At 50.2% G+C, this 19,980-nt stretch overlaps 1 protein-coding gene across 1 annotated transcript in view; it reads right to left on the minus strand.

The window, feature by feature from the left end:
- The window catches only part of LHFPL7 (LHFPL tetraspan subfamily member 7), a 67,269-nt gene that overhangs the window by 40,730 nt on the left and 6,559 nt on the right, over window positions 1-19,980 (minus strand). The window contains exon 2 of the mRNA XM_074596183.1: window positions 14,821-14,959. Within this exon, the coding sequence (XP_074452284.1) occupies window positions 14,821-14,959 (139 nt within the window). The remainder of the gene's footprint in view (window positions 1-14,820; window positions 14,960-19,980) is intronic.

Here is a 19,980-nt window from a genome sequence, read left to right on the forward strand (position 1 = left end):
TTATTAGGATTTTTTTTAAATGTCAGGAAGGGAGAAATTTCTTCTATATGCCAAGAGAATCGGTGGGAAAGTGATTTACTAATGATTGCTGGCTGGAAATGTGTACTTTGCAATCAGCATACAACTGAGCTATAAATTAACCTGTGTCAGCTTGTTACCTCTACCCATGTAAAATGAACTCAAAGCAGAAGTTGTGGGGGGATCTTTTACATTTCTCCTTCTTCAGTTTTGGCATTCGGGATGCTCAGCGTATCCAGAGGCATCTTGCAGGGCTGGCCCCTCCACTGGATTCACTTTCAGCAGCTTGTTCAGTTTGTCAAGTGCTTTGGCTCATTTAATCATGTGAGAAGCAGCAACATGCACTTAATGGAGAGTGAATGCAAAGGATAGCTCAGCTCTGCCTGTAGCCCTGTGAGCGCTGCCGCAGGCAATGCAAGTTGGGCCAACATTGGGCAGAGCCATGGGAAACTCTTCACCCATGTGAAGAGGCTCCTGTAAAGTCGTGTTATCAAGGCATCTTTTACTTTTAAACCTGTTTGTGTTAAGGACAGTGTTGCTTAAGTTGCTGAAGGTGTCACAACATACAGAGCTCACCACTTGCAGCTGCTGTCAGAGGTGCAAATGAAGTGCCCTTTGACCACAGATCAGTGTGACCTCCCATTTTGCACAGACTTTCCTTGTAGAAAGTGGAGTCTTTCATCTCATGTTTGCTACCATATCCTCCCTTGGACTGACCTTAAATTTTTTTTCATGTGATGTTTTGAAATCTTTGGCTTTGATGTGCGTAAAACACTTTTTTCAATAAATGTCAAGAGCAGATTAAAGAAAATTAAACGGCTGAAAGAAGAGATACTACCTTTTGGCTTGAACGGCACTTTTCATGACAACTGAATGAATCAGCTATGAAAAACGTGTGTTTCCTTCTCTGTGCTCAAGGTACATGCCATTAGGATCTACTTATATCTGTGGGCTTAACATATACTCCCGTGCATCTGTAATTCCCTGCAGCTTGCATGCAGCCACACAGCCAAGGCACAGGGCAGAGCTCAGTTCCCGGGAGCAGGTTAGTGGCATTAGCCTGCTGCTTTGCTTGAAATAATTAGCCTTGCTCACAGATGACCTTCCCAGCAAGCCCTAAAGGCTGACAGATTTGGGTTATATTGGAGCAAAAGAGAGAAGCACGTTTCAGAGTGCTCCTCCTGGAGAAATCCCTGCTGCTCACTCCACCGCCAGCCCACCAGGAACTGGAGCTGGGCATTGCAGTGCCCACACACCCGCAGCAAGAGGGTTTCTCACTCCCGCAGACCGCAGAGGGCAGATGCAGCCATTGGGCTCCAGCACCTTCCGGGACATCCCTGATACCCTCCTGCTGTTCTTAACTGATACCATCTGCTTTCATTTTCCTTTCCCAGAAAGTCCCCATTGCCGTCAGAGTGACATGCCAGGACTCTCTCTTTTCTGCGTTTGGGGTTGTGTCCAGTTCCTACTCACTTGGCAATATGTGAAATACCACCTCACACAGGAGAATGTAGGTACGCTATTCCTTACTGATCGCTACTCAATTCTTCCTTATTTTCATTTAAGATTTACTTACTACCTCTATCCTTTTGCCTCACATGAAGTTATTCTCACAGTTGTTACCCATTAAAACTGCCCAGTTCAGATTTCTCCCTGTTAAGCATCAACAAGACATTCAGCCACAAGGATTACATTTGAAAGTGTTAAAAAAAAATAAGAAATCCAGGCAGTCCCCTGCCCAATTGTAGCATTAGATACGAGTGAGTGTGTAAACAGGTTTCTGCTTATCAGTCCCGCTGCTATCTGCTGTGCACAAACTGCTCAGCCCCGCAAAATCCAATTTCCAAGAGGTTAGAGGAGGGAACTGTTTGCAGAAACACAGCAATACAAATCTCCAAAGCCACAGCCCTCATTACGCTGATGACAGAAATGCTGCTTGACTCCTCCTGGCACTCAAAGGTGACATTTACTTTTGTGACTTTGATGAGAATCAGCCCAGCTTTGCCATGGGATTGTTTTCTTCCTCTTTTCCCCTGTTTGCGTGGTGGGTCAGCGAAAGTGGCTGATCCCCTGCTGCAGCCAGGGTGCCCAGAGCAGGTGCTGGGCATGGGGGGTCTGCAGTGCACCCTGGCGCTGTGTCACAACCATCACCTTCTGTTTCCCCCAAAGCAGCTTGGAAACTTGACTTGGAAACACCAGACCCGCACTGGCAGGAGAGAGAGGAACACAGTCTGCTGCCTCCCATGGGGTGTCCTGCACCGGGCATGGAGCGAGTGAGCAAGGTCCTGCCTTCCGTGCTACGCTGTTTTGAGCTTTTGCCTGAGGTCTGGATGTGGACAGATGCTGCAGCTCCATCCTGGAGGAGCTGAGCTCTCCAAGTGCCCTCTAGCATTGGGGAAGAAAGAACACAGCACCGGGGATGCTGTGGGCTGGACCCTCTGACCCAGCTGCTGTAGGCAACAGCAGGAAGGACGCAGCAGCATCCAGTGGGAGCAGGGCTGTGAGATGTAAAAGGCAAATGTGCCTCAGCTCCTGACACAGGCACGAGCTCTTTGTTTATTCCCAGATAGAGCAATCAGGCAGCCGGCAGCCCACCTCCGCTCCTGACACCTCCTGCAAAGGGCTGTTGCCCAGAAGTTCACCGCATCAGTAAAAATGCAAACTGTAAGCTGATTAGATATTCATAGATACTCTTTCTTGATTAGCTCACCATTAATATTTCAATGTCAGAACTGGATGCAGACTGCCTCCCTGCTCTCTTCCTTCCTGCTTAATTAATTTTGACCATCACCAACAACAGCCTCCGACAGATAGCAGAAATTAAAGTGGGCTGTTCCGTGACTTTGCTTGCTGTAAACAGCTATTTGCAATTCCTTTTCATACATCACCCACCCGCGACAAAGAGATCACGGTAGCAGAAAATGAGTCTCCCTCGTAAGGACTTCAGAGCTCCAAAAGAACATTTGCTTATTCGATAAAAATAATCAGAAAGACAATGCAGTAGGCGCAACTCAGCAACAAGATTTGTGGCTCACCTAGTAATCAGCTGGCTGTTATGCCATTAAAAATGAAGAAAGGTAGAGAATTGTTAATTTATCTTTAAAAAGAAAGGGCCTTTGATTTAGGGTAGCTCATAAAAGCCATAGTATTGCCCAGCTGTGAGGGGATGTGATAATCACTGCAACCCCAGCAGCAGTGTGAGCAGCTCACTTCATAAAATGCAGGCTGCATGGCCGCATAATGCACAACACACACATCCACGGCTGATAACAGGACATGCTGCTAATAGTCTGTTTGATTTTATTGATGTGCTCAAGATATATGGGGGCAGGAGGAGCAGCGAGGCAGGAATTACACGGCGACATTTGTTCCACCCCAGCCCAGGGGACCATCTGCCTTCGTCCTCCTGGGCTCAGAGGTATGGGGAGCTCTTCTGCATGACAGGAGGGCAGTTGCCACCTCCCATGTCCACAGGGTCCTGACACAACACACACTGAGACTGCTCTCACAATGTGCCTACCTGGGACCAAAGCAGCACTGGGTTTGCAGAAACAAAGTTTTTGCCTTTCTTTGCTGCCACCTGAGCTGCATGCCACTGCTGCACAACAAGCCCTCTGCTACTAGACATGTCAGCATCTCCATCCATTGCTGCAAATCATCCTGCCACTTCCTCCAGCCTCTCCTTTCCCAGGGAATACACTGTGATGGTGAACCAAGGCAAGCAGAAAGGCAGGAGCAGCATGTTGCAGCCTTGCTTGGCTCCATCCCCTCCACGCAGTAACTCAAGCTGTTAAACGCCTGGCCAGAGCTCACCATCTGCTTCCAGTCTTCTAGGAATACTGATGTGTAATTCAATCAAAATGGAGAAGATCCTTGTTTCACTGAATCGTAAGTCACTCTTCAAGTAATTATATTTTTATACCCCTATCAGGAGCAACAGGGGCTGTTCATTTTATGGGCTTCAGCAGCCAGAGCCGGGCTTCTGCCAAGGTTACGGCTGGGAGGGGAACACAATTTAACATTTCCTCAGACATCCAAAGCTTATCCATGTCTCTAGCTTCTTGGTTAGGCAAGTGATTAAAGCCCTGCAGGACCAGTGCCCCTGTCCAGGAGTGCTTATATTGTGGAGCATAGAAAATGCTCTGGTTTGGACCAGAAGAGCTGACCAAACCATCAGCATGAAGCTGATTCCCACTGGTGTGAACATGCCAGGTCTGCCTTTCCAGGGCAATGCACAGAGCAGCTTCTGCAGCACAGCGATTGCTGCCTAACCAGGGAGCAAAATCCTGCTTATCCCAGCAGCTGGAGGAGACACGGGGTGGCATCCCTTGCGTGCTGCCTTAGAAAGGTCAGATGAGATTAGTTCAGGGGAAAAGCCTATCGACTTGCTCCATCTAAAGTGCCTAGGATGCAACTCACAGGACTCAAAAAAATAAAGGAGTCTTTAAATAAGATTCAAAAAGGAAACCTTTATGGAGCCTTCTCTTCCTCTTTGGGGTAATTTCCCTGCTTTAGACACTTCCATTACGCTACGGTTTGTGCCCTTTCCCCAGGCAGCTATTCCCTAGCACCACTGTCCTTTCCCAGGTTAATTCTCCACCTGCTCTTTTGCTGCCCCAGATGTTCAGTCTTTTAAACAGATTTATTCCCTTCACTTTGAAAAGGGCTTCACCATGTTTCCATCTGTGTTTACACTCAGTGCGGGGTAAATTTCTCCTCCTAGCAGATCTGTTCCTTACCAGCAAAGAAATACGACTCAGCATAGATTGAGACGGGAAGGCAGAGCAAAACATTTCCGACGCAGGGCTCACTTGGGAGCTGTGCTACGTGCCCACACAAGGACAGAGACCTCTGCCAGACTACCTGCATTATCAGACTGTGCAAAAAGGAAGCGGGACCTGGCCTGGAGCCACCACTCACACGTCTGCTCTCAGGGCTGGCTCCCCAGCTCGCCCAGCACCGCCTGCCAGTTATTCAGGATACTGAAGCCAAACGCTCATCGAGAGCAAGCAAAGCAGGACTGAAACACCCCACATCCCACCAAAGGGTCTGACCCAGGCAGCCGGGATGCTACCCCCAAGGTGTTGGAAAGACCCACCCTGTCAGACCTTCATAGCTCCGTTCTCAGGGAAATCCTATCTCTGTGCATGCCTTCTCTTGAAGCAGGACTGGCTGATGCAGGCAGCTGATTTTAACTGCCTGGGCAATTTGTGACACAAAGGACAGTCAGCAGATGCAGCCCAGATTTATCACCTTGCTCACCAAGGCTAGGCCAACACATTTCTGCTGTACAGCAACAGCAAGGCCCCGTAATGATTTCCCAGGTGGATCCTACAGATAGTGTGAGCTTTATCTAATCTCGGGAAAACAGATTTTGAGGCATTTGGGGGCTCACTGCTTCACCCCAAACTGATATCAACCTTTAAGTTTCCGGGCAGCATGTTGCTGCTGGCAGACGGGTGTATGTGCTGCTCCCATAGCTATATGTACTGCCCTGCTCCATATCCTGACAGGTCCTCATCCCCACTTTCAGATGGCCGTTAAATTACAGCTGGGATCCAACCAGCCCAGCAAACATTTATGTCTGACACCAAGGCTGTCTTCTGTACTGCTAATATTGGTTTAGCACATTGTAACAGGCCAAAAACTTCCAACATTGACAGACAGAGAGGGCTGGACACCGGGGTTGACCAAAGCTCCCTGAAGTGCAGCCAGCCTTCTCTTGAGCAGACCGAACTGCAAACTACCCATGACAGTCCTGAGCTCCAGGGAGGGTTTGTCCCCTCTGCTTTGCAGTATACACTCAGTCCAGATGGATGAGTCAATAAGGATGATGCGACCTCTACACAATTGCTTCAGGATGTATGAAATTCAGTTAGGAGCTCCGTTCCCCACAGCAAGGGAGGATATTCCTGTGAATATCCTCTCGGATGAGGATGGGCTGAGACAGTTGGGATTGTTCAGCCTGGAGAAGAGAAGGCTCCAGGGAGACCTTATAGCCCCTTCCAGTAGATCAGGGGGCCTACAGGAAAGATGGGGAGGGACTCTTTATCAGGGAGTGTAGCGGTAAGACGAGGGATAACAGTTTTAAACTGAAAGAGGGGAGATGTAGATTAGATATTAGGAAGAAATTCTTTACTCTGAGGAAGGTGAGACACTGGAACAGGTTGCCCAGAGAAGCTGTGGCTGCCCCATCCCTGGAGGTGTTCAAGGCCAGGTTGGACGGGGCTTGGAGCAACCTGGTCTGGTGGGAGGTGTCCCTGCCCAGGGCAGGGGCTTGGAACTACATGATCTTTAAGGTCCCTTCCAACTCTAACCATTCTATGATTCTATGATTCAGGTGGCCCTGAAGGGTGTTTGCAAGGGTCTGTCTCCATCCTCCCAACAGCAGCAGATACAAACATGAGCCAAGCCAGAGGGGAAGAAAGGGAAAAGTCAAACTGTTTATGAACAGAAATATCAGCCAAAGCAATAATCACAGCAAGGAGATAAGGAGACATGGTTCTTCTCAGCACTGTGGGCATGCAACCAGCAGGATGCGCGCTACTAACGATAGCTATTAAATGATAGATGATCTGAAGCTTTGCAGGATCCAGTTTATGATGTCCTAGCTGTCCTATCAGCCATCTGACCTTGCAAGGGAAGAAGGACCCTCTCATGCAGTGGTTCTCTTCTCTCCTGCAACAACCAGCAAGCACAGCTAAGCTCCACAAAAGGTGAACTGTAATCAAAGCAGACCCTCCCCAGAAATGCACGTGAGGGAAACTGCTTGGGAAGGTATGGCTCAAAAAGCCCTCCGATAGCACTGCTGAGCTCCACATTGGTACCTTGAAAATGTTGGAATGAGAGTAAACATCCTGCATTGTAGAAGAAGGAACAACTGTCTGTAAACTGAACAGAGAGTCACAGGCAATGGGATGCAAATTCCCTCTAAAAGTGAAGTGTAGGTTTTCCCACCTGAAATACATGTCTCAGGCACGGTGCTGGGGTCCTTGGGGCTGGCTGGTATTTCCTCAGGGGCAGCAGCTTTGGAGGCCCAGAGGCACTTGTTATTTGTTGTTCCCATTTATTACAAAGCACTGTTAATATTTACAAAATACACTTTTTATGGACTATTACTGCGTCCAAGTACAATAACTGGTCTAAACTCAAATCCCTAGGAGAACTGTTGAAAGAGAAGCAATTCAGCCACATATTAATATGACAAGGATTTCCCCAGGTTTAAGGGAATAGAAAAAATGTTTTGTACAAGTGAACTAGCTCTTTCCTCGCAGTATAAAACTGCTCTTTTCCAATGATAGCAATGAAAGGATATTGCTTCTGTCACTGATGCCACTGAAATGTATTGCCCCTCTCTAAGAAACCAATGAAAGGACATGGCTGGTTTATTCTCTAAATGAGGCAACTGAGAAATACACTGCTCCCGGCATTAGCCCAGGCACGCTGCTACTGCCATGTCCCTGGCCTGAAGGGAGGGCAAAGGCACCAAGTCAGCCGGTTTGTGCCAAATGGCAAAACTGCACCTGGAGAAAGTCAAACCATGGTTTGAGAACTAAGCAGAAGAAAGAAAACTCTCCAAATGTCAAATGGAAATGAATCCCTAACTTCTCTCGCTGAGGGTGAAGTGGGGCTCAGCTGCTGTACAGTGCAGCCAGGATCTGGCTGCTTCTCCTTCTCCAGCTCTGCACCTTGTATGAGATGAGCTTAAACCCTGGGGAAGGCTGATCTACACTTAACCTGTGGCAGGGAGCCTGGCCGTTAGGAAAGCAGCCAGCCCCTGTCCTTTTTATTGCTAAGTTTAATGGTCTGAAGATTTTAGGTTTTGAAAGTAAAATCATGAAATGGCTCTCGAACCAAGATGATCTGTCACTCGAACGTACGCATTGAAGTGAGCACAGAGAAATTACTGTTTCAGCAGAAGTAAAAATTTCCTCTGGTGAAGGGCTGAAGTTGAGTCGATGTTTGTGGTTCCACTTTCATGCCCGTCGATCTGCGGATCTGGCAAGTTCATATTGCTTCCCTGCAGCATCCTCCTAGGTGACACCTCCCAGTTGGAAGGTAGATGGGAAAAAAGTCCCATGATTTTAACATGCAAATTAATCAAATTCTTAAACATGCAGAGACTGATGGAATAACATCATCTGGCCGCTGGCGCTTCTGCCCAGCATCTCTGCAGGGTCCCTGGTCCAGGGCACACCAGCCCAAAGCCCTGGATGGTGATAGCTTTTACTGAGATGAATTCTGGAGCAAATTGACAACAAATGCAGCAAAAGAGGATTTGCATCAGCGCAAGAGAAAAAAATGAAAAAAAGTGAGGCGTGAGCAATATTGGCGCTGGAGCAAAGCACCTCTCGGGCTGGGCTGTGACAGACCCCCCTCTCCAGCACCCCGGCAGCGGTCTCCTACCATCAGATATTTATTAGTTGTGTCAGGAATTAGTGAGGGTTCACTGACTGAGTAATAATGTGCCAAAGGCAGTTTTTCAACTTTTCTAATGTAATTAAAGAAAGCAGGGGGAAAAAGCTTTGCACCGGGGAAGGAACCAGGGCTTCCAACATTGTTGGTCGCTGTCTCTATTGCAAGAACGAGATGCAAAATGAGGAGGGGGGAGGGTGAAGATGGCCATGAGGAGCTGAGCAGTGATGAGGGTCATGCAATTACTCCCAGCTGTGATGAGAGCATTGGTGTTCCCAGAGAAAGACAAGGGGAAAACAGAAGAACTGCCCTTGTGACTCAGGAGCTGGACCCATCTCCGGGTTCGGGTTTTATGCTACTGTTTTTTTTACTTTCATGCCCAAGCACCTTGCATCAAGGCTGGACTTAGCTTTATTTTTAGCACTTCTCCTCTTGCTTAGCCAAATCTTGCACTTTTGGGGGACCTTTTGTCAATGGCTGGAAACAGCTTTATGGCAACATTTTTTCAATGCTGCTCTGGTGATCGAACACAATCACCGATGTCACTGCATCAGGTCTGAGCACATTTTTCAAGCCCCACAAGAAGAGGGTGCACATGGGCTCTGCGATAAAAGCCAAGATGCTATTTTTAAAACAGGGATGGGGGAAGCTTTGGGTGATTTTAAATCAAATCAGTGCCTGGACAATAGGGTGCTGCTCCCCCTTGCCTCTGCTGCCAAGTTCCTCTTCCAAATCACAAGGCTATCTTCTGACAAACAACCCTTGGCATCAACAGGATGGGGCTCCCGGCCACTGTGGCCACGAAAACGCCCATCAGGAAACCAGCTGTGTGGGAGGGGGTGGGAAAGGCTGCATGGTCTGGGACCAGCTCAGACCCTCGTCTCCTCGGCCAGCCCTGAAGATTTTCAGTGTCGGTCACAGCGTTGGCCACCCAGCCCCAAACTGTCCCCTGCCTTGGGCAGATATATGTCTCCTCAAAGAGGTGCTGCAGGGGCTGTGCTGTGACACTGCATGCACCCTGGGAGCAGTGGGCATGTCCCCACTGTCCGGTGCCCCCTGCAACGGCCCTCGGACATTGCTCTCCAGCATCCCCAAGAGCTGCTGGTGCCACAAGTCCGTTAGTGCATTGGAAGGTGATAACTTGGCAGAGTGCCTTCCCTAGGCCATTATTTCAACTGTGATTTCTTGGTGAGGGGTAAGACGGGAGGGATCCGAGACTTCACAGTCAACTACTGCGGGTGCAGACTGGCCATGTGCAGTGACAGATGTGAAGCTCTGTCAGCTCACAGCATCTTTTGGCCCTAAAGGCAGCACTTGAGCTACAGAGCAAAACACGGGGATGCAAGAGGAATGGCTCTTTCCTGAGTCATGGCAACAGCTCCAATGGTGCCCAGTCATCAGAGACCCTGTCAGACAGCACCCCAAAACCGCCTTGCATGATAGTGATGGCAGCAGGGAAGGGGAGACTTTTCACGGTGTTTTTAATAGCAGGTCAGCAATTACCAGGCAGCCACGACCCCTCTATTTGCTGCCACGATGGAGATACTAGCAAAGGTTGGAGTACTCAGGCAGCTTGGTTGTACACCCCTTTGGTGCTGTTTTTAGCGAAGTTACTAATTACACATTACCTATATGTCACCAGGCTGATCGATATTAGTCTGAGGAATCAATACGGACGTGGATGACGGTGCTGTTTGCCATTCAGAGCCTGCAAAGCTGGGAAAAACAGGACACCATCGATCCCAAAGGTGGGCTGAGATGCAGGGCGGGATGGGAGGCACAACAGGGGCAGTGACTGCATGCTGCCTTTCTAAATAACACTGTGACACAGGCACTGGGACAGCCTCCTGGCCAGGGACCAGCCACATCCGTGCTACCTCCAGCACGTGCCTGCATCCCAAGTCTGGGGCAAACCTCCCACCTGACCTGCAGCACTCCCTTGGGAATGGCACAGTCCATTTTAATCTGGGTTGATTTTTAGTCCTTGGGACGCGATTCATTTAAAAGATTTACACTGATCTGAAAATGAAAAATTCTCCCTCTTTATGTGTTCTTACCTGATGATCGGTGTCTTAAGTAATCACAGGCTACTTCAAAAAGCACAGGGTCTCCTGCATTTTGCTTTGCTGCTTAACTAACCAAAAGCTGAGGCCATCTATGTAATGCCGCCATGCTTCAGCCAGCAAGAGGGATCTTGGCTGTAGAATGCAATCAAATTTTGCAGGAAGAAGCTCTTGGGACTACCATGAAATGGGATTAAAGTGCGGCTAAGTAAGGGAATTGTGTAACGGGGTGTTTCTGCCTGTCTTGATGGAGTCTTATGACTGTTCTGATTCTGTCTTAGTGATGCTGGGAAATTGCTCTTTGAAACCAAAAGAGCCTTAGAAAGGCACAGGCAGGTCAGGATCATTTGCCCTCAGCACTGGGTTTGTCTTGAGCAGCGAGTTGATGGTGGTAGGATCAGACAGAGAGCAGCGTGGGGTGAAAGCAAAACTCTCCCCAAAGGCTTTGTTCACGCTCGACTGTGCCTGTGCCTGCGCCGAGGTGCAAAGCTCTGTAGCCTCCTGCTGTCAGGCCGCTTCGCAGGCACATCTCGGGGACCAGGGAAAGGATCAGCAGCCGTGGGGTGGCTTGGGGTACAGCCACTGATGGATTGGTCGGCACTGGCCAGCAAAGCAAGAGCCCTATGCCTGAAAAGCGCACGGCAAAAAGCTTCCATAAAGCAACACAATCCTGTTTTTTACTGAGGCTTTTAGGGTAGCTGAAGGAGCTATGGAGGGAGGCTGCGGGTCCCTGCTGCCCACCTAAAAAGACTTGTTGCTCTTCCTAAGCAGCAGATGCAATCTGCTTTGGTGACAGAGCCTGGTTGCCAGCAGCTTAGTCGAACAGCAGATAGATAATCCTTCCCTTAGTCCCACAAGTCCCAAAAGCAGAAAGCTGCCCGGATTTGCTGTTTGATGGGCTTTACTCAGCCTCGGCTCAAATCTCAGTTTCCACCAGCAGCGAGCCTCACTCCCCTGGAAAGGCCATTCTGGTGGGAGCACCGATGCTCCTGGGCCGGGCAGCCAGCGTGGTCCATGCTGGAAATCCGGCAGAGGGTGCTTTGACTCCTGGCACACCCAGGCCTTCAGGACACTCCCCTAATGCAGTGACACTGTGGGGACTGTGTGGGGTGAGTGTGGCAGCGGGGCCTTGGGGCTCCCTGGGGCATCACCAATGCGTGCCCATGGGTGAAGCCGGTGCCTGAGACGCTGCAATGGCCCCATGCTCCTTCCAGCAGCTTCGCCACTGGCAATCACTTGAAAACTTGTCTGAGAACTTTGGAGAGACAAACTGTAATGTCCAGCTATAAACCTCAAGCCTCCGTGGCACAGCAGGAAGCCACCAGAGAGGTTGTACAGGCACAACCAGCCCTGGAAAACATCCCCTGCCCTTCCCTTACAGCCCTGTAGGGCAGGAGACATTTCTCCCTGGGATTAACTCCTATTTTTAAAATGGCAGCAAAAAGACTTTTGCTGAAAAACAACCGTGGCAGGATTTCAGTTGTGCGCCCACTTGCACTCCGTGTCCCTGGGATTAGCCCCAGGGCCCCTCTCCATCAGCAGTGATGGGCTGCAGCTGGGGGCTGGGGGGAGCCACCCCGCTGACCCACACATAAATGGGGCCAGCTCAGCTACCCTAGTCTCTCTGGAGGCGCTGCTGTGCTGGTTTGGGAGGAGGTATCATAGCAGAAATTTAGTTTTAGGGAGCTGGCACCATGCTTGGGGAGTGAGCCCCATTTCTAATCTCTCAGGGGCAGCTTTGACTTTGCTTGTCAGGTATGAGAGCTGAGCAAATGTTCTGTGTTTTATGCTTCCCCCTCTCCCAGTTGCTCTGCTGCTCATTTATTCTTTCATTAGGGATCATCCTCTTGTCATTTGTGTGGATATGTCTGGTTTGGTTTTTTTTCTAAGGGGTGGATGCCAGGCATCAGGATTCATGTGTTCAACGTATGGTGGCAATTAGCCCAGCTCTGAACCCTGAGAGCATGTCTGCATCTGCAATTAATGCTCTGCTCTATCTGTGTGAGGTTTCTATTTTTCCTGTGGAAAAGGCAGAACTTGGATCTCGAAAGAATAGCAGGAAAGTGTTAAAGACATAGCTTGAGCCTGACTGCCCCTTGCTGTGGGGCTGCTCTCAGGATTGGGTCTTGTTTGGTTCGGCTTGGCCTCTGCACCTCAATTTATGTGACTGTGGCTCAGGGCATCTGTCTGACATGGCGCAGAGCCCGTGGGGACTGATCCTGGCTCTGCCAGTACCTTTGCTCATGCACTTTATGGTGTGCTTCATGCACCTGGCCCTTTATTGGGAAATTACATTGCCAGATTCAGTGTTTTAGAGTATTAAGCTTATTCACTCATGCCTTTGATGCTCTGCAAAATACCTCGAGGTTTTTTTGTGGGAAGGAAAAATGGGAGCAAAATTTGGATTTCAGGGGAAAAATGTCATGACAGGTAGAGGGAAGGTGCCCGTGGGACCTGCTGTGCTTCAGGGAAGCCTGGGCTTGGGAGAATTGTGGCCCCCTCCTGCTGCTTTGCGAGCATCTCATGGTGGCTTTATAGGTGTTTACCTGGCAGAGCTGCCCCCACCCCCCCCCTCCAAAAAAGCTGCTCTACCAAACCTCCTGGGCTTGCTCAGCTTCCCTTCCATATAAATTCATTTACCCCAAAGCCCTTGCTTTTCTCAGAGATAATGTGATTTTTGGGGAGGAGTTTTGCTGTCACCCAGCTGCTTGCTGGGCTGCAGCTGATTTCTAATGAAGAGCTTCCTCCTGGTGAGGGGGGGCGAGGGGGAGAAAAATTAGGGGGTGGTGGGGGGGGCAGCATTTCTGAATCCAAATACATTAAGCCATTTAATTCTGTTGACTCAGGGCTGCCTGGCTCTGAATAGGAATTAATCCACAGTGAACCAAAATTAAAAAGCGCAATACAAAATGCTTAGCAAGGCATCACCAGGGTTTAAAGCAACCCATTAGCTTGCTCAAACGTACACGGTAAATTTTCATTTGTCAATAATGCTTAGAGCCTACAGTTTATTTACAGCCTGTTCAATATTACCAAAACCCCTCAGAGCGCCTCATTTGTATTTATCATCAGCCACAGCCCGCTTCCTTTCCAGGGACTCTTCCTAATCCCTTGTTTTGCACCCGCTTGTCTCTTGTTGCAGAGCCAGACACCATGGGGATGTGCCACCCCCTTGAGCAAAGGTAATGCAGGGTTACCCCTTTGCATCCCACTTCTCTCCTGCATGGGAGACCACCCTGTGGGTCTCACCTCCAGTGACACATGCCATTCCTGGGCTGGGGCTGAGACAGGCTGGCACAGGGATCCTCTGTCCTGCACCCAGGGGACCCGTTGGCTGCAGCCACCAGCCAACACAGAGGGGTGATGGGAATTCCCAAACTGTGGCATCCAAGGGATTCATTGGTCACTAGCAATGGGGCACAGACATGAGCAGCTGCCTCTGTGGACCCACAGCCTGGCTGAGCTGGAGCAGCCATGGCTAATGGGCCAGGTCCCTCCATCTGTTCCCAAATCGGCTCCCACGAGATGAGCCCTGTCAAGGAGAGCATGTAACAGGATTTCCCCCAAAAGCCGCTTGAATGCTGCTGGGCAGATACCGAAGCCTGGCTGGCCCTGAGGATTTCTCCAAGGAAAGGAGTTTATTCTCGGGCACACACACAAATGGGCGGTTTAATCTCTTGTCGTGGCTCATGTCCAGTTGGGGTTGTTTAGTCCAAAACTTCAGCTCCCAGAGATGTGGCTCCCCACAGCAGAGACCGGTTGCAGGTGGGGTTTGTCCCTCCACAGGGAGTGCAGGACAGGGATGGACCTTCCCCAGCTGCCTGTCGTCTTCCCTCTGCATTAGCAGAAGTATAAGCAATTGCAATGGAAATATAAGCGAATGCAGCATCAAGAGGGCTGCCCGGCAAGGCCGGGGGAGATGCAACAGCCTGTCTCGGGTGTAAAGCTCAGAGAGGGAAATCCCTACAGAGGCTTAACCACAAAGATGGCCCAAATGGGAATGCAGACTTCACAGGAGGCATCTACTAGACCCCAGGAGATGAGGCAGCACCCTTCCGGAAGGCAGCCTGGTCTCCACCACTCACCACAGCCCCCTGCCCTGCGCAAGACCTGTGTACTTGGGCAGAGGGGATTTTCAATAGATTTTCTAAGGATGGATGCAGGAGGCCATTGCTAAAGTGAAGGGTCACTTGCTTTTCTCCCAGTGCTGGTTAGCATTTGCAAGCTCCTCTTGCTGCTGAGATACAGGATGCTGTGAATGGCTGGGCAGCACCCAGAGAAACCCCTTTTTTCCACCCCAAAGAGCAAAGCCCCCGTCACTTGCCTGCCGCTGTCTGCATGTAGCCAGCCAGGGTGCAGACTCGCCTCTCGCAGGCTCCGCCAGGTAGCAGGACAGCAACGATGGCCAGCAGTGAGCTGAGGGCCAGCAGGACACAGCCGCCTGCACACAGCACGGCACTCGTCTGAAAGTACACACAGGGCTGTCAGCAAAGTGGTCTCCCACCACCGTCCCCGCGACCCCTCCCCAAGAATTCCCCCTCTTAAAGTGAGAAGTGGGGCCCCGTCATGGGCAGCTTCTCCCTCCCCTTCCCTTCCACCTTCTGCTGCTTAAATTCACCATTAAGTCTCAACCCCACGGTTCACCTGTCACCTGGTCCCAGCGGTTATTAGAATTCGGGCTACGGCGATAATAGCAAATGTATTACATGCATGAAGGGCTACGTCACCAATACAAGTGCTATTAGAAGCCTATAATGTGTGTCAGTGCCTCCACTGAGAGCTGAATCGTATCTCATGACGGCGTCCACCCTTCCAAGCCTGGCAATTATAAGGTATTTTGCCAATGATGCTCCACAGCGGGGAACCCACTGCTGCAAAGGTTTTATTGCAGCCACTCCCTCGCCCAGCTCACCTCCAGCAGCCCCACTGGCCTTTCCCTGCAGCAGCAATGTCTTTGATTTAGCCTCTTTTGCAACAAAACTGAGTTGTCTGGGGCTGTTACTCAAACCCAGCTCATGCTGTGGGATGATGCTTTGGGATGCTGGTGGCTACGGGAGTACCCGGTGGGGAGCGTTTTTCCCAGGGGCTGGCACAATGCGGAGGGGCAGTGAAAGGGGACCAGCCTGACCCCCCTGCCATCACCTGTCTGGGGTGGAAGCAGTTTTGCTATTTAATATTCTGGCTGTAAGATGCAAACTGCATCAGCTGCTAAAACTGAGAACAGCGCTATTTTGTGGCAAAACAGCTCACCCTTGGGCATGCACACTCGAGTGCTGCATCGTTGTTGTTTCTGTCCCTGTTGCAGGTAGCATTTCCACCTCTGCCAACGGGATGGCACTGGCAGCGTGGTGCTGCCTGTACCAGCAAGGACATGTACGAGCCCAGCCAGGGGCACGGTGTGGCCACGAGTGGTCAGGGGACCCATGACAGATGCCTCTTCCTCCAGCACCCACCTCGCGGCAGCCTTCAAACAGCGCGAAGGCACCTCGGTCCCAGTATTGCAGCAGCCATGGCGGGTCCTGTCATTTCACAGCATTTCACGGCAAATTCTGCAAAACGCTCCTGACTTTGGTGAGTCACCCTGCAGTAACGTCAGCGACTTGGCTCCCTAAAGCAGTACAGCTGGAAGACAGGTCTCGGCCCCATTTTCCCAATAACCTGTGCGGGAACTGCCTTAAGGAGCTCAGGTCCCATCTCCACCCGCCCTTGTCCAGCCCTCTCGCCCTGCTGGTTAGAAATGCACAATTTTCCTTTTTTACTTTTCCCCCTATGTTTGAGCTTTTGGGAAACCATGGTTACTATAGGAACAAACCCAATATGTGTTTCCATTTGTTCCCCCTCACCAAAGAGTTACAAATCGGGAGTAAATAATCTGCTAAATGCAAGTTATGCTGCAGGAACCACAGGCAGGCTGAGCGGGGGAAAAGGAATTGGGTTTACCCTGTGATGGCTATGGGGGGTCCCAGTAGCTAAAAAAACTCTCCGTCATGAGTGGTGCTGCCCCATGGGTTCGACACTGCCCCACATCTACCTGCCTTATTTACTGCTGAGCTGTTTTTTAGCTGCTGGACCGGCCGGTGCTGTGGTGGCAGAGACGCTGCCTGCAGGGTCCTGCTGGGGAGCTGCCACCCCTCCAAAAAGGGACATGCAGTGCTGGGGAGGGATGGGCCAGGGAAGCACAGGCAGCACCCCGACACCCCAGTGTGAGCACTTCACCTGGTGCTGTGCAGTGGTTAGAAATCAGCATCTTATTTATAGCCTATTTATACACCACACAAGCAATGCAAATGCTGTCCCAGCAATAAATTAATTCCTGACATGCAATAGGCACAGCCGTGCAAACAGCTACCGAGAGAAATGGAGAGGCTGTTTTGGCAGGGTCTGTGGCAGCAGGGCTATCTTGTCCTCTCGCCTTCCAAGGCACCGAGACCCAAAGAGACAAGTGCTGCTTCAGGGCGAAAGAGAGGAGGTTGGGACACCCCTGGGGGGACCAGTCCCTTGTGCCATCCATACCCCAGGAGACATCTGTGATATTTGGTGTGGGATGAGGGACCCCATTGTCCAGACACCCTCCCGACGTAGGGCCCTGCGAGGAGAGCAGCCGCAGCCCTGCTCCCCACTGCTCCCAGGGCAGCAGCGTGGCAAGGAAATACGGACACGTTAAAAAAAAGGATTGCTCTGCCCAATGTCTGAATTTCACCTTCCACCCAGCAACATGCAAAACCGTCCTCCTTTGCGAGGACCATTAATTATTTAGAGCGATGAATTTTTCAGCAGAAAGGGGTCTTGTGGAGCAGGCTTGTTCCTCTCTTGTGTGAAGCATATTATTTTTAATGATCTAGGTTGTTCTTAATTATGGTAGCGCAAATCCCCTAAAAACTCACAGCTCCTGCTGGAAACAACCTATGAGCCACTCAGACCGCTAATCCCTGCGGAAAGGTGTAAAGATGTTTTTCAGGACATAGCACCAAGAAAAAAGGCACAAACAGGATGGGTGCAGGTGAGTGTTACGCTGAAGGAAGAGCTGGGTCTGGTTCAGGTCCTGCCATCAGGGTTCATACAGGAGGCAGCAAGACTGCGGGGTCACGGGGCTGGCAGCACCCTGATGTGCACATGCATGGCCAAAAAAAGACCAAATCCAACCAGGCCTTGGCAAAGGCAACTAAGGTCTCATTTTGAAGAAATGTGTCAAAATTCATGCGGGCAAGAGGCGTAGGTAAATGGTGAGGCTTGGTTTTTGCCACATGGGTGAGGAATGCTGGGCAGCTCTGGGGGAAGAAAGGATGAGTGGTTTTGCCATGGGGCACAAGGGATGGCATAGCTGCCCCAAAAGAGATGGCAACAGGGAAAGGCACGGGGCACTTCAGGGCAGATCACAAGAGACCCTGCTGCAAGCTGGAGGTCTTAGTCTGGCTCCTGCATTATGCTGGTACACCATGGCCAGAGCTGCTTGAACACAACTCATTTCCCTAATGTGTTGACATTACCTGCCAAAACACTGGATATGCTCTTGTAAACCAGAAATTTTGTTTTTGTTTCCCAGGGCCTTGGCTGGGAATTATTCCAAGCGCTCCTGCCCTGTACTGGAGTCACACCTGCAGATCAAACAGTCTCTTCCAAAGAAGAATAATGAGCCTTAAGTTTGAAGACGTCCATGGAGCAAAGGTACAAAACAGTAGCAGCTAAAACGCCTCTCCTTCCAACTGCACAGTACCTCCCTCTCTCCTCCCTGTTTGTGCCTGTTGCATCTTGAGCGGAAAGGAGAGGATGCAGGAAACAGGATGCAACGGCTAAAACCCAAAAATAGATGGGGGGAAAACAAACGGGATGCGTCGAGGCCGTCTGTGAGAGCTCAGCTCAGGCAAAGGCAGGAAAAAGCCCATTCATCACAGCAGAGAGCGCAGCTCCCACTGTGCAAAAGCAGCCAGGGAGAAGCGAGACCTCACTGACCAGCAGGCTGCCTCTCCCCAGGCATCGCAGAGCCGTGTCTGTGCCAGGGGAGACTCCTCTGGCAGCCCAGCAGCCCGGGGCTGTGAGCTGTCCTCCCTCCGCCGCGCTGGGAAAAGGCATAAAAGCATGTCAGATTTTCTGCTCCCACTCCCAGGGAGATTAATTGTTTATCCCCAAACAAATTAATAGTCCCCTGGTGGGACTGTAAATATGCCTTTATGTAGCGTAATAAATTCCGATTAACAACAATCCCCTACCCATTATTTTAATATTTTACAGGTCTGACACACGCCATGACCATGCCATTCACTAAGCAATAAATCTGCTGAAGATGCTGTTTCATTCACCAAAAAACCCCAAAAGTAAAATGTCACACAATGACCATCCTGGGAAGAATCACTTAATATCCCTAATGAAAATTTAAAAAAAATAGTTAAGCCATCTTCTGAAACCAGCATCCATGATCTTCACAATTTAAAGAGAAAAGGGCAAAGGGAGAAAAAAATATTGTCCAGTCCAATGAGCTGGTGCTGAGAAATGGTACCCGGTGTTTGGCTTTGCAGAGATAAACCAACTTGACAAAGCTCCTGCTATCGCGTCCTGTGCACTGGGTCACACCACACTTCTTTAGTTTATTAATGCAACTTAGTAATTGCAACTTGACCACCCCTGAAAGCTGCCATCCTGGATGGAACCTGGAGCAGCAGGCTGAAGGCAAGGTTACACGCTGCTTGGGTGTTTCAGCCCTGCTCAAATGCTTAAGCATCTTTGCAAATGGGGGCGGAAAATAAAAACCCTAAATAATTAGGAAATAAAGTCACAAGCTAAGTGAGATAAAGAAAGAGTGAAGGTCACAGCGCATCTGGCTTTCTGGGGGTGTGTGTTGAGGCAGAAAAAGTCTGAGAAACCCCAAACAAACTGGGGAAAACTGTCTGTAAAAGCAACTGCAAGAGAAGAGGGGGCAAAACTAATCAAACCATTTTCTTTCTTTACATGCAGTCCCTTCCCATCAGAGCTCTGTGTGATTAAATATTCATTTAGGGAAGATGTTTTGGGGTTAATCTGGATAGCGCTGTGCCTGGAGAGGCAGAACCCGAATGGACACCAGAGGTTTTAACCTTCTTAAACAAAATAAATCAGTGCTGGGTGGAGGTGCTGAGTGGGGACCCCAGGGTTTGGGATTTGCAGCAGTGCTGGCAAGGACGAGGGAGGCCACACCAGGGGCTGATGCTGGGAAGTGGATGCAGATGTTGGCAGTTGCATGGCTCGAGATGCTCCTGGTAGGGGAGGAGCCGTTGCCACCACCTGTTGGAGGGCAAATAAAGAGGGCTGGAAAGGATCAGTGCAAATACTCAGACTGGTATCTATTTGCAGGGCAGCAGCAGTGGCGCTGGAGCAGCAAAGCTGCCTCCTCTCTACCCCAGCGCCCGACAGGGACTCTGCGTGCCCCTGCGCCCATGAGTCGTTGCCACCGGCACCATGTGGCCACCAGGTCCTCTGCTCCTCTCAAACTTTCCCGTGAGTTTTGCACCAG

The sequence above is a fragment of the Larus michahellis genome, chromosome 7, assembly GCF_964199755.1.
Source record: "Larus michahellis chromosome 7, bLarMic1.1, whole genome shotgun sequence".
In the NCBI taxonomy this organism is placed as follows: Eukaryota; Metazoa; Chordata; class Aves; order Charadriiformes; family Laridae; genus Larus; species Larus michahellis.